Source organism: Prionailurus viverrinus, chromosome A3 (genome assembly GCF_022837055.1).
Source record: "Prionailurus viverrinus isolate Anna chromosome A3, UM_Priviv_1.0, whole genome shotgun sequence".
In the NCBI taxonomy this organism is placed as follows: domain Eukaryota; kingdom Metazoa; phylum Chordata; class Mammalia; order Carnivora; family Felidae; genus Prionailurus; species Prionailurus viverrinus.
This window is the reverse complement of record NC_062563.1, coordinates 104500367-104512461: the sequence shown is the minus strand read 5'-3', so window position 1 is coordinate 104512461 and position 12095 is coordinate 104500367. Positions and strand designations below refer to the sequence as shown.

At 50.3% G+C, this 12095-nt stretch overlaps 1 protein-coding gene across 10 annotated transcripts in view; it reads left to right on the top strand.

Moving 5' to 3' along the window:
- BCL2L11 (BCL2 like 11) overlaps positions 1-10315 on the top strand; it is a 49520-nt gene extending 39205 nt beyond the window's left edge. For all 10 annotated transcript variants that reach the window (XR_007151028.1, XM_047853378.1, XM_047853380.1 and 7 more), the window contains one exon: positions 5894-10315. Coding sequence is in view for 9 of the 10 variants with exons in the window: in XM_047853378.1 (XP_047709334.1) it covers positions 5894-5992 (99 nt within the window). In the remaining variant the exon portion in view is untranslated. The remainder of the gene's footprint in view (positions 1-5893) is intronic.
- The last annotated feature ends 1780 nt before the right edge of the window (positions 10316-12095 follow it).

The following is a 12095-nucleotide window of genomic DNA, read 5'->3' as shown; positions in this document are numbered from 1 at the left end:
GGAATTTCGGAACTGTGTGTTCTTGCTCTGAGGCTGACATTTATTTCGTCTGGTGGAGCCTCACACGGGAGACGTGAGAACCATCTCTGGCTTCTCTGTGGTGGGCCACGGTGTGGTGCCACACCTCCCGGGGATGATCGGGGGCGCTTCACGTTAGCCGGGGTGGGGTCTGGGGTCCGAGGGCCGGCGAGTTAGAGACGTGCCCGGGAGAGGGGTGGCTTGTGCCCTGCCAGAAGCCAACCCACTGCACAGCAGGTCTGACTGGAAGGCAACCGGAGAAGTGGTTGTTCCACGGACCTCTTCTTTGAGATGATGCATCAAAAATGAAGGAGTTTGATTCATGCAAATGGGACTCGCCTGCGGCTCCACCATCGCAGGTCAGCCACGGCCCCGGTCGCTTGGCGAGCACTGCGGGAGAGCTGGCTCCTGGTCGCTGAGTGGGAACACCACATCCGGGGGAGGGCCTCCCGGCACCCTTGCCACAGCTGTGTTGACATCATAGCACGCGAGGCGCGCGCTATGCAAATGCACACGTTGCCTTGGTGATGGAGAGAAAATGAATCTGGCTTCTGGGCAGCACCGCAGCATCAGCCTGACCCCTGACAGCAGTGGGATGGCAAACCGAGCGCTCAGATCTGGGCCAGGGTGCAGAGAGCCCACATCCTCCTGGAGACGTCCACGTTTGGGGGCCCTTTTCCTCTCTCCTCTCTGTCTCCCTCTCTCGTCATTTAAAATTCTCTCTAGGTTGATGGTGGTCTTCCATCGGGATCACTGACGCCGCTCTCTGTCCCCCTCCCACCCTGCCATCTTTGATTGTGGCGACACTCAGCACTGTCCCGGAAGGTGCCGCCGTAGTGCCTTGGGGAGCAGACACCATCCAGACAGACAGTCACCTGACGTATCCTCACTTGCTTGATCTGGAACACAGGTTCCCTGTTTCTCAGAGTCTCATGGCCAGAATTCGGTCTCTTCTAGCATGTTACCACTGAAAGGTGTATCTATTTTAAAAAAGAGAAGGGACGTCTAGGTGGCCCAGTCAGTTGAGCATCCAGCTCTGATTCCGGCTCAGGTCGTAATCTCGCGATTCACAAGATGGAGTTCCGCGTCAGCCTCTGCGCTGAGCATGGAGCCTGTCTGGGATTCTCTCCCTCTCTCTCTGCTCCTCTGCAGCTTGCGTGCTCCCTCTCAAAGTGGATAAATCTTTTTAAAAAAAGAGACAGAAAACAGTTTAGGGCCTCTTAGGTATTCAGTGTTGAGATTGTATGAGAAAGGGGTTTTTGAACAAGTTTAAAAATTGCTGTGTGTCTCAGTTTTATAGGTATTCCTTGCTTTTTGGGTTGTCTCTTAGAATTTGCTATTGATCTGCCTTTGATAAAATGGTAAAGATAGTGCCATGTTTCCCTTGTTACTTTGACTGCCAGGAAACTCTCGGCTAAACGATGGCTCTTCTGCAGTAGATCTCAGCCCTCCCTGGTTCCCAGGATAAGTCTCTCTTCCTCGATGTCATTTCTGACCTCTCTTAACTTTTGTTTTTATCTCATTTGTGTGTTTTTTTGGTTAAGCTCCTTTGAGTAATGCTGAGTGAATACGTGTGTGTTGTACTTACTGAGTCATTTGGTGCAGCCACATGGGGTTTGGACCAGCCTTTGGTGTGCGGATCGGTGAGCTAGCGTGTTCTACGCAGTGCTGAAGTCTGAGTTGACTTGTTGGGAGCACTTGATGGTTCTTAATTTTGATTCCACAAGCTTGGTCGATGTCATCGTATCCGTGACGTGGAGAAGCGAGCTGTACTGGCTCGCAGCATTGTTGTGAAGACTGTAGAGGTGTGTGGCACGCCATTGTGTTTAATGGTGGCATCAGGTGATTCGTCTGGACCCCAAGCTAGGGCGCACAGAGTCTGAAGACCTGGTATGTCTTGGGCTGCTTTTCAGAGGCAGGGCTTGCCCCTGCCTGCGGGAGTGTGGAGCCAAGTCCAGAGCTGTGCTCTGCAGGCATGCGGTCAGTGGTCCCCCTGGCCAGTTCTCCGGGCAGCCTGGGGTGGGATCAGGGTCTCTTGGATCTGCATACCTGCCTCCCTGGATTGGGCAAGAGAGGATGTTTTACTGTGATTATTTTGGCCTTAAAGTGTAATTAAATCCCAGTACTTGGTTGATTGTGTCAAGTGTAAGTTGAAGATGGTCCTTGTGCGGAAGCGACCGTGGCGGCTGGTGCTCTGTCCGCTCGTGCTCTCTCCTCTTGGCTGCTGTAGACAGAGGGAGCCCCAGCGCGCCCCCCCCCCCCCCCCCCGCCCCAGCCATGTGTTTCAGGCTGGAGTGGCCCAGAGTGCCCCAGCTCCCTGCCCTGTACGCCATCGGCCCTGGTAAGTCCACCTCGTCCCCACTTAAGGACTTTTCCCTGGCACAGCCCCACCCCCCAGCTGCCACCCAGGTGAGTCTGTGTCCTCTGGTGTGGACGTAAGAGAACCGTTCGGGGATGCTGAATGCTCGTGACGCTGTCTCCAAGGACACTTTCCATATCTTCAAAGCAGAGAACTCGAGTCTACACCAGGGAACCTGGGCTCACCTCTGTGCCTTCCTGCCCTGGCTCTCCCAGGCCCCCACTTGCCTCTGGCAAGCGCTGCTTTCTCTGTCCTTTTATTAACCTCTGTATTGCCGTTGGCCTGCTATCCTGCTATTTATTTGTATGGCGATTCCCCACCAGAGTGTGAGCTTCTTGAAAAGAGATGCTGTTGCATTTTTTTCTTTCAACAGGAAGGACCCTCAGCATCTTGATTCCGTTTTGGCACAGGGCTCCCATTTTGCCAGAACGTGTAGGTGTTTTTCCGCCTGCAAAGTGGGACCCTGCATCATGATTCCACAGGCAGGGCAGTGGTCGCTGTGGGTAGCACCCACGGGTAGCCCTTGGGATGGGCTGTGCGATGCTGTTCTGCACTCGTGGCCGATGACATAGGTATTGCCCATCCGGCCTATGGATGCAGATAACTGCTTTCAGAGTTGGGCCCCAGCACACCCCCTGCCCCCATGCAAGGAGGCATGGGGGCTGCGGGAGCCCCTCGCCCAGAGAGGAGCATGAACTGTCAGACTTGGTTCCTGGAGGGAGACACAAAGCTGAATGTTGAAGGAGTCCATCTTCTGGGCACATGGGATAGCCATAAAAGTCAATTGCCCCAAATAATATAGTTCCTGATCTAGACCATGGAGCTAAAAAGACCCAACAGGATGGGGCCTACACTTTGAGCACTTGTGATTGTGTGTGTGTGTGTGTGTGTGTGTGTGTGTGTGTGTGTGTGTGTGCGAAAGAGATCGCTGTAATACATAAATTCTTTGTACTTAGTAGCATGTTTCATTTTTTTAATGATGCCCTTTATCCAAATGCATCATATTGATGTACCTTACTAAAGGACTTGAATGAGTTTGGTTAAAACAGCGTTCCACAACCCTGACCTGAAAAGTGTTGTTTTTCTAAAGGGGGAAGGACCAAGAACGTCCGCTTAGCACGTAGCCCGAGAGTGTGTGTTCATTCGCTAAGGCTGCTGTAACAAAGTACCACAGACTGCGGGGGAGGGAGTGCTTGAACAACAGAAATGTGTTTATCCACAGCCCCGGAGGCCAGAGGTCTGAGATCTCGTGCTGGCTGTGCCGCTGTCGTGTGCTTGGCGCTGATAGCTGGAGCATGGCCGGGCGTCCTCACCCGCTGTGGCCCTCGCGCCGCCTGCCCCACACTGGCATCTTTGGGCACCTACGGTGTGCTCCCGCAAGCCAGCTGATTCGTACGGCTGCAGGTGCTGGAAGGCAGGGAGTCTGTGGGAAGCGGGAGCTGCCTGTCATCCAGCTGCTCTGGAGGGATGGGCTGTGCCCACGGAGCTGTGCCAGCCGCGCCAGCTGTCAAAGGTTTTCTGGGCTGGCGTGGCCCTTCTTTGGACTCGGTCGTAACGGCTTCCTCCGTTGAATGCTGTCCAAAAGCAGTTTCTCGCCGGCTTGAAAGCGCGTGCCGTGTTGTCTCACGTGCTGCCTGAGGGGGCAGGCGTCCCGCTGCCCTTCCTGAGTGGTGGTAGCATCTTGTCGTCTGTCAGGGATTGGGGGTTCCTTTCTCCAGAATTTCCTGCGTTGCCCCCGCCTCCGCCCCGCCTTCCCTGGCACACGCCCCACACCCCCTACATTTAAGATGAAAGCAGGGCTCTTAAACACTTGGAAAGACTTCTCGCGAAGTGAGTCCTGTCTGCTGTCATGGCCACTCTCGTCCACCTGATGTCCTCAAAGGGTGGGTGGAAGATTTCTCCTCGCCGACGCTGCCACTTCTTGAATGTAAAATTAGCTAAGTGTAAGCAGTTGGGATCTGTCACTAATGGGCCTTGCTGGTGTCACTTAGACCCCATTCTCTGGCCTCCCTGAGGCTGGTAATGACACCTGGCTGACATGAGATTTCCCACCTTGAAGGGATTGCTTAGCCCTGCATTTACGCCTTCTTAGTTTCAGTACGTCGTGGTTTTATTTTGAATAAGCCTCTTTCAACCTATTAATATTAGTCTAAACTAAAATTAACCTTCCCCTAAATTATTCTCACACACACAGAAAAAGCAAAGTAATTTTGAAAGTTAAATCAAAACAAAGCAATCTCGTGTGTAAAACAGATAAAAATCACAGACTGTGGTTACAGAGCGCCTGTACAGGAATCGCTTACAGAAAGCTGATTTCCTCCAGTCTGGGTATGGAAGGAGAACGGGAAATGCCCTGGCCGTATCACAGTCCCATTCTGTCGGACAGGCTTGGGGAGCTCGTGTAAACAGGGCAGGGGCTCCGCTCGCAGCTGGCGTCTGTGGGCCCTGTTCGTGTGTGAGACAGGACACTCGTTCCCAGCCCGACTTGGGGCCGGCGGTTCCGCGGTGGTGCGTTGGAAGCTTCACCTGCGCACGTGAGCACGGGGTTCGTGGAGAGCCCCGGACAGCAAAGAGCCGGTCCTGGGCACGGATGACTCGTTAAGGAAACGACCAGGATGGATTGCAGGCCTGGATTGCGAAACGGGTTGTAGCGCCTGGTGTGAGAGGCAGGTGTGTTCCATTGCTGGCTTCGGCTGCTCTGAATTGACACCTTGCGCTTCACCGGCAGAAGGGATTAGAACGCCAAGGTGGGCACTCTTCGGAAGACCTGAGGACCTCTGAGACCGCTGAGATCTTTAATCCAGCGGTTCCCTTTTGAGCAGTTTGTCAGCTTATAAACATAGGGTAGTCACCGGCAAGGAGGCTCTTGAAAATTTTTCAATTGCTTTTTCTTTGCTCCCCACGTGGAGCGGGAGGATGAGGGTTGACGCTGCCCGTGTGTGCTCAAGTAAACTGCAGCTACCAGAAATTCACCCTTGGGGTGTCGACGGATTTGAAGGTTAATAACCTGGGTAGTTAGAGACTTCCTTCACATCTCTCTTCTGTCCCCTCCACCCCTGCCTCTTTCAAAGGGACACCCAACTCCAGTTAAGTGGGGGGGGGGGGGGGGGGGGGGTATGGGAATGGCATGGCTTTTCTCCAGCACCTGCACAGAGGTTGATGCATTTCCAGATCAAGGCAGTTCTGGCCAACGATGACCTAGAAAGCATAGTGTTTTCGAGAAGCAAACAGAGTTTCAAGGATTCTCTTTGAGGCCCCAAGCATTCTTTGGGTTCCTGTAAAGCAGCAGATCATTCAGTCTACTGCTGTCTACGCAGTGAGGTCTCCCTCTGCAAGGGAGGTGGTAGGAGGGCCTCCCCTTTGGCAGTCTCGGGGAAGAACCCGTGTTCAGGAGATGGGGTGCCTCCCGAGCTGGGTAACAGTGGGATTGGTGGTTCGCTTAAGTATAGGCATTCCGCCACCCAAAAAATAACATCAGGGCTGAGAAACTAAGAAGCTTTCCTATTGTCGTTTCAGGTCTTTTTGAATAATTACCAAGCAGCCGAAGCCCAGCCCCAAATGATTATCTTACGACTGTTACGTTACATCGTCCGCCTGGTATGGCGATTGCAGTGACGACGGGTTCCTCGCGGAGCCACATGTGTGCAGACATTTCACGTGTTCACGCCAGCAGGCCCCAGCACCACAATTTCTGGGGGCCACTGCCGTGCAGCCAGCGGCCCTGTCCCCGACGGGGCGTGCGGGCAGGCCGGCCAACGCGTTCCCGAGGACGCCACGCTGCATGTGGACCGGACCTTTCTGTTCACCACACAGCAGAATTTCTAATGGAAGTTTGTTGTGAATGTAAATGAGGGAGGATTCTTTTAAAAAAAAAAAAAAAAAATTTTATGTACAAATCATGGTTCTTTGGAGCAGGATTTTATGCAAGAATGGTGTTTACACGCGGTGTGGGTTTTTTTTCCACCTTCTTTAATAAGAGCAGGTTTTTCAAAAAGGAAATGGAAACTTTTTAACCAACTCGTGAATGATTTTTGTACTAAAATTTTAAGAACCTGTTGCCTACTCTCAGAGGATTATGTAAACTCTGCAGTGGAAACTGAGCCAGCTAATTTATAAAGCTGCCTTAGTTTCTTTTTAGAGATTACTGTACAGAATTTTTAAACGGGAGAGGTATGATATGGCCCCCTCCCTTCCCTGCCATTGCCTCTTTGACATACTTTGTTGTTTTGGTTTATTGTTTTTCTTTTTTTTTACCATTATTATTAATACCAAAAAGTTCTTATGAAATGGAACTGATTAAAGGGGCAGAGGGTCTGTTACCAGCCTGTATTGATATGCCACTCCCATCTTGTAAATATTTACTTACCTCCTCAAATTCAATTGCACCTGTGGCAAAAAGTTTAAGACTCTTCTCCGTGTGTTTTTCCTTATCTCCCCTGGCGATGCTCTTCGGGTCTGCCTGGACGGCGATGCGCAGATTTGGTCCAGCGCGTGCTCGTGATAAAAGGTAATGGGGTCAGGACATGAGTTAGGATCTGTCTGTATCATGCACGCTGGGACGGGCTTGATGTTGGTCGTCTTTGGTTTCGATGGGCTCATCATTTAGAAGTGTCCTGAGGAAGGACTGGCAGTAACAGCACAGACAGGCACCGTCGGCTTTTCTGGTTGCAGACTTTCCCATAGTCACAGGTGCACTGTCTGCGTGCGGCCACAGGTGGTGAGCACGCCCCCTCACAGCTGAGTTCCTTGGACTGCAGGTGTCCGAGCCCTGGCCCTCGTGGGAATTGGCACAGGCCTTGGGGCTTGAGGCGGCTGTTTCCTGGGCATCCTGGCTTTTCGTCCCAACTCCCAAGTTCATCTGGCCTTTGATGCCTGACGCTTGGTTCCCACCCCCCCGAATCCGTTTTGAAATGAAGGCTTAATCCCGCCTTCGGCAGTGCCATCAAAATCCTCCGTCGGAGCACAGATCTGAAGCGGCCTCTCAGCCTCCTGACAGCTGTCGGTTTGACTTGTTCCATTTCCCTCGGGACGGCTGGGTTTTGTGGGAGTGCCCTGCGTGCATCCACCTCTGTTGGGGCTGCTCTTTCTTTCTCCCCCTTTCTGGGACGGAGAGCCCGTGAGTTGGGCCATCATCGCAAAGGCAGTTAACTGGGGAGACCCAGGAAAAAGATCAGGAAGCAGGAAAAGAAGGGAGGTGGAGATCATATCGTGAACCCTATAACTCTGACAGTCTTTGAAACATCAGACCATTAAACAGCTTTTTGAGAGAAATACATCAAACCGAGTCAGCACCAACAGCTCTTGTTTTGCTGTTGGCCCCTAAGAGGACCAGTGTTTTCACATTATTAAATTAAGTGGGGAAATTCATTCATTTGTATCTTCATAATTCTATATAAATATAAATATATATATATGTGTCTGTAGCATATACATTTTTTTCTTTTAGGTAGAGAGATTTGCTTCCAAATATCCTTCCTTTTTTAGAATATTCGTTTCCCCCAAACTCTCCTTGGGGTCTTGAATAGTTTTTAAAGCTGTGTTGAGTGTCAGCTTGCGTTTTCGATGTGTCTCGAACCCCGTTGTAGGGTCGTAAAGTCCACGCGGCTGTAAGGCAACGGTGGGCCTGCTGGACACACACACACCAAAGACATTCGGTTCTGGACGCCTCGCCCCGACCCAGGACCTCCACACTCAGTGCCAGTCTCTCCGACTGGGGCACTTTACTCTGTTTCTGCAATACTGCGGTTCCCTGGGAGCGGGGCCCGAGGGCTGTGTGCTGGCCACATGTACAGGTTTACCTCTGGCTCGGTGGCCTCCTGGCCTCCAGGCCGGCCGCAGAAGCAGCTCGTGAGGAGATAGAAGATTCTATGAATTGTAGTATTAAGGAGCAGGCTATCGCACCAGGACTCAAGAGAGATGACTGGACGTTTCTGTACTGTATGCGTCTGTTTATCAAGATGCCTCTGGAAGGTATGCCTACTGTGGTAGACCTTGTATTTTCTCTGTCTTTTACTTTTTGTAGAAAACACAACGTGGCTAGATCCCTTTTTGGAAACTGAATGCGGGTTTTGTGCCTTGACCACCTCTTCTCACGTGAGGTTTGTAGAAAGTGTCCTGTGACTTAGCACAGAAATGCAATAAACACATACAAAATACTTTCATGAGTAATGCTTCCAGTTAACTGTGCTCCTGCCTAGAAGGGAGTTTACGAAGAACTCTTTTGGGTGGTTGTGGAGAAACCAGGTAAAAATTCCGTCTGATGGAAGTGTATGCAGTAGAGAACAACTTTCTCCTGTTTTCCCCTTCTTGATTATGTATATATTTTGACTATTTATTAGATTAGGAGGTCACATTTTACTTACCAACTGAGCCAAATGTCTGTGTGCAATTGTGTTTCCTTTACCTTTCTTGTAAAATTTTGTACAGCATAAATAAGTAAAAATCACTGTTTTTACTAAACTTTTTCAGAATTGAGGGTTGTAAATATTGTAGATTCTTTTTCTGTGTAATGTGTCCTACTGTTTCATAATGCTGTAACTTGTAGAAATATTGTATATTTATTTCCTGCTTATTTAATGTCTTAAGTTTTGAAAAGTGTTGACCTCCCTGCCCCGCCCCCCTGCTGTACCATTAATCGCTTTTTGACTCTGACGTGGTGACCGCTCAGCTCCCTGAGCCACACGGTCTTCCCAGGCTGGCCCTCCAGCTTTGGTTCCTGTAGTTTCTGGTCACATGGGTTTCAGTTCTTGGGGTTTGCTCTACTTTTGATGAAGTCTGTGCGTCGCCATCAATGAGGGACCATTTGGCAGGTTACCAAATTCTACAAGAAATATCCAGTGACTTTTTATTCCAAAAGAGCGAGCTTCTCATGTAAGCAAATTCTATTAACACCGGGCCGTATCTTTTTTTTTTTTTTTTTTTTTTTTTTTTTTTTAATGTATCATTGGCAGTTGGGACAGATCTTTCTATTGAACACTTGCCCCTGACAATTCAGCGTTCAGAGAAATAGAAGCGTGCCCGCTCTGGAGGTACTGCCATGGAGTGAGTGGTTCAGGGGCAGGAGGAAGGGACAGGGGAGACAGGTGGCTCCTACCTCCTGCCGGGAGTGACTTCAGGACCACCTCATGCCACTAATCCCTTTTTGGCAACTGGTGAGTAGTTGAATTACCCCCGACCCGCTGTGTCCTGTGCTTTGAGGTGTGGACTAAATGGTCTTCAGGAGCTACTTGTACAGACCCTACCCCCGTCCCCAGCCCTGAGCCGTTTGGTCCCTACATTTGATCAGCCTGCTTCTTCAGGTTGTCGTCTTCTGCTTCTCTGTTGCCTTTGAGAGAGGTTGAGGGCCCCACTAGACTGGATGTTACGATGTGAAAGCTCCTTGGAAGCTTTAGAGACTTCCTAGTGGGTCCGTGTCAGTAGATGGTTCTGTCATCCCTGCTGATTTAGCCTGGTGCCTGTGTGTGCCCACTCTGCACACACGCGTGTGCAGGGGTGTGTCCACACGTGACGCTAAGCCAGCTGAGGTGACTCCTGTTCTCCAAATGGCATTGCATCTGAGAAGCGTTCCTCAAGCTCCCAGCTAGGTAACTTGACTACTTTCATCCGGAAACCTGACTTTAGAAACTCTCCTAAGTCGTATGTCCAGATTCTGTGACCACTAGTTACTGTATCAGAACTCATCAGGTACACATTTATAAATAGCACTGATCTGTCTGTATACTGACCCATCACTAACTTGTTTCCTAGGACCCAGCGTATGTAGCATTTGTATTGCAATTTCCCTGGCTTACTTGTGTTTTGCACTGATGAATTTCGACAGGGTAATTGCCACTTTACTTGTGCAATACTGCTGTAAATAACTGCAGATTTTTTTTTTTTTAAGAAACTTAATCTTTTATGTTCTTAATGAAGTTTATACAAATAAAACTTTCAACTAGTTTTGGTGAGCTGTGTGATTTGTTTCACAGAACGGTGGAGAGACAGCTGGAGTTCTGCATCAGTATCTGCACACCCACACCTCTGCCCTTTGTCAGTCACAGAATGTATTACCTACGTGTAGGTTTTGTGAATTCTCGCTCGAAGACAATTCTGTGTAGCATACTTAAAAGCAAACCACTCTGAAGAGTTTTGAAGTGGCTGGCGGGACCTTCTGCATGGTTTTCTGCCCACATAGGCAGATATGACTCAGCACCTGGGGTGGGGGGGGGGGGGTACTAGGAGCCAGCTCTGTATTGATTAGTGATCAGGGCAGATTCCCTGCCATCTCATCCCCTCTCATAGTTGGAAGAAAAAACAAAAGGTGGGAAGTCTGGTTTGACTCTGGCGGAAAGGGCTTGTCTGCAGAGCCGAGGGGATCACCAACGCGTGTCTGGGGCCCCGGGTGTGAACTGACCGCTGCCGCCTTGGGAGGGTTCACTGAGTTGAGTGCTGGGGGCATTGTGCTCCACAGTGAGTGTGCACTTGGTGTAAGGGATGACAGAGACCGTAAAGCTTGGTTGGGGGGCATAGGCTATAAAATCCTAACTAAGTAATTGTAGAATTTGCCACTGTTGCTTGGAAGCAAATGCTGGGAGAGTTAAAGACTGGCCGGGCTTTGTTGTCAACAGGGTCATCTGTTCATGTGCTTCATTTTAATTAAGCAAGCAATGCATGACTATGGTCTTGTTGCTACACATCTGTGTGTGTATACATTTATTGCAGATCATAGTTCAGATCAAAGTTGTTCTGGCCCCCATCCCCCATCCTACTTCCTCACCAACAGACACGCGTTCAAGTTTTTCCCCATCCTTTTCTTTGTGGGTCCGTGTGCGTGCGCGCGCACTCAGACTACCGTGATTTTGCCTTTTCTATCAATGCAGCAATTTGTACGTGATTCTGCCTTAGCCGTAGGTCGTAGAGCTTCCAGAGTGACTCCACTCCATTCTAACCTCTGCATCGAGTGCACGCAGGTTCGCCGCTTGCCGCCTGGCGGCCTGCTTCTGGCATTTCTGCCTCTTCAGTGCTGCCCCGGGCTGCCTGGCCAGCAAGCGGGAGGGTTGCGCGGTGGTGGGACAGGGAGGTGGGGGTCTCCGCTCCCGCGGGCTCACGGATGCTGCCAGTCTGGCTCCACTCACACGACCGCCGGCGGCACGTGAGAACATCTGCTTCTCCAATTCTCCGCCAAGTGTCAATACCATGTTGATATCAGCCTGGACGGGGAAGAGTAGCGTGGTTGGTCAAATTCAGGTTTTTCTAGTTACAAATGGGATGATCTTGTCAGATATTGTTGGCATTTGCCTTTTGTCTAGAGGCCTTCGCTTACGGCCCTTTGGGTTTTTCATTTCTTCTGTTGATGACGAGCTCTATGTATCATGAGTAAAAATCTCTACGTGTCACAAATATCTTAACTTGAATCTTTTGCTTTCTCCCCCCCCCCCCCGCCGACGTTCTATTATCAAGATCTTTAAATATGCAGAAGATTTGAAAGAATTTCACAGAGAACCCCAGTATACCCATCTGCTAGATTCTACCTTTCACAATTTACTATACTTTTTTTTTTAACGTTTATTTATTTATTTTTTTTGAGAGGGAGACAGCCGGGGAGAGGCAGAGAGAGAGAGAGAGAGAGAATCCCAAGCCACCTCTGCACTGTCAGCACAGAGCCCAATGTGGGGCTCGATCTCATGACCATGAGCCGAAATCAAGAGACAGGCGCTTAACTGACTAAGCCACCCAGGTG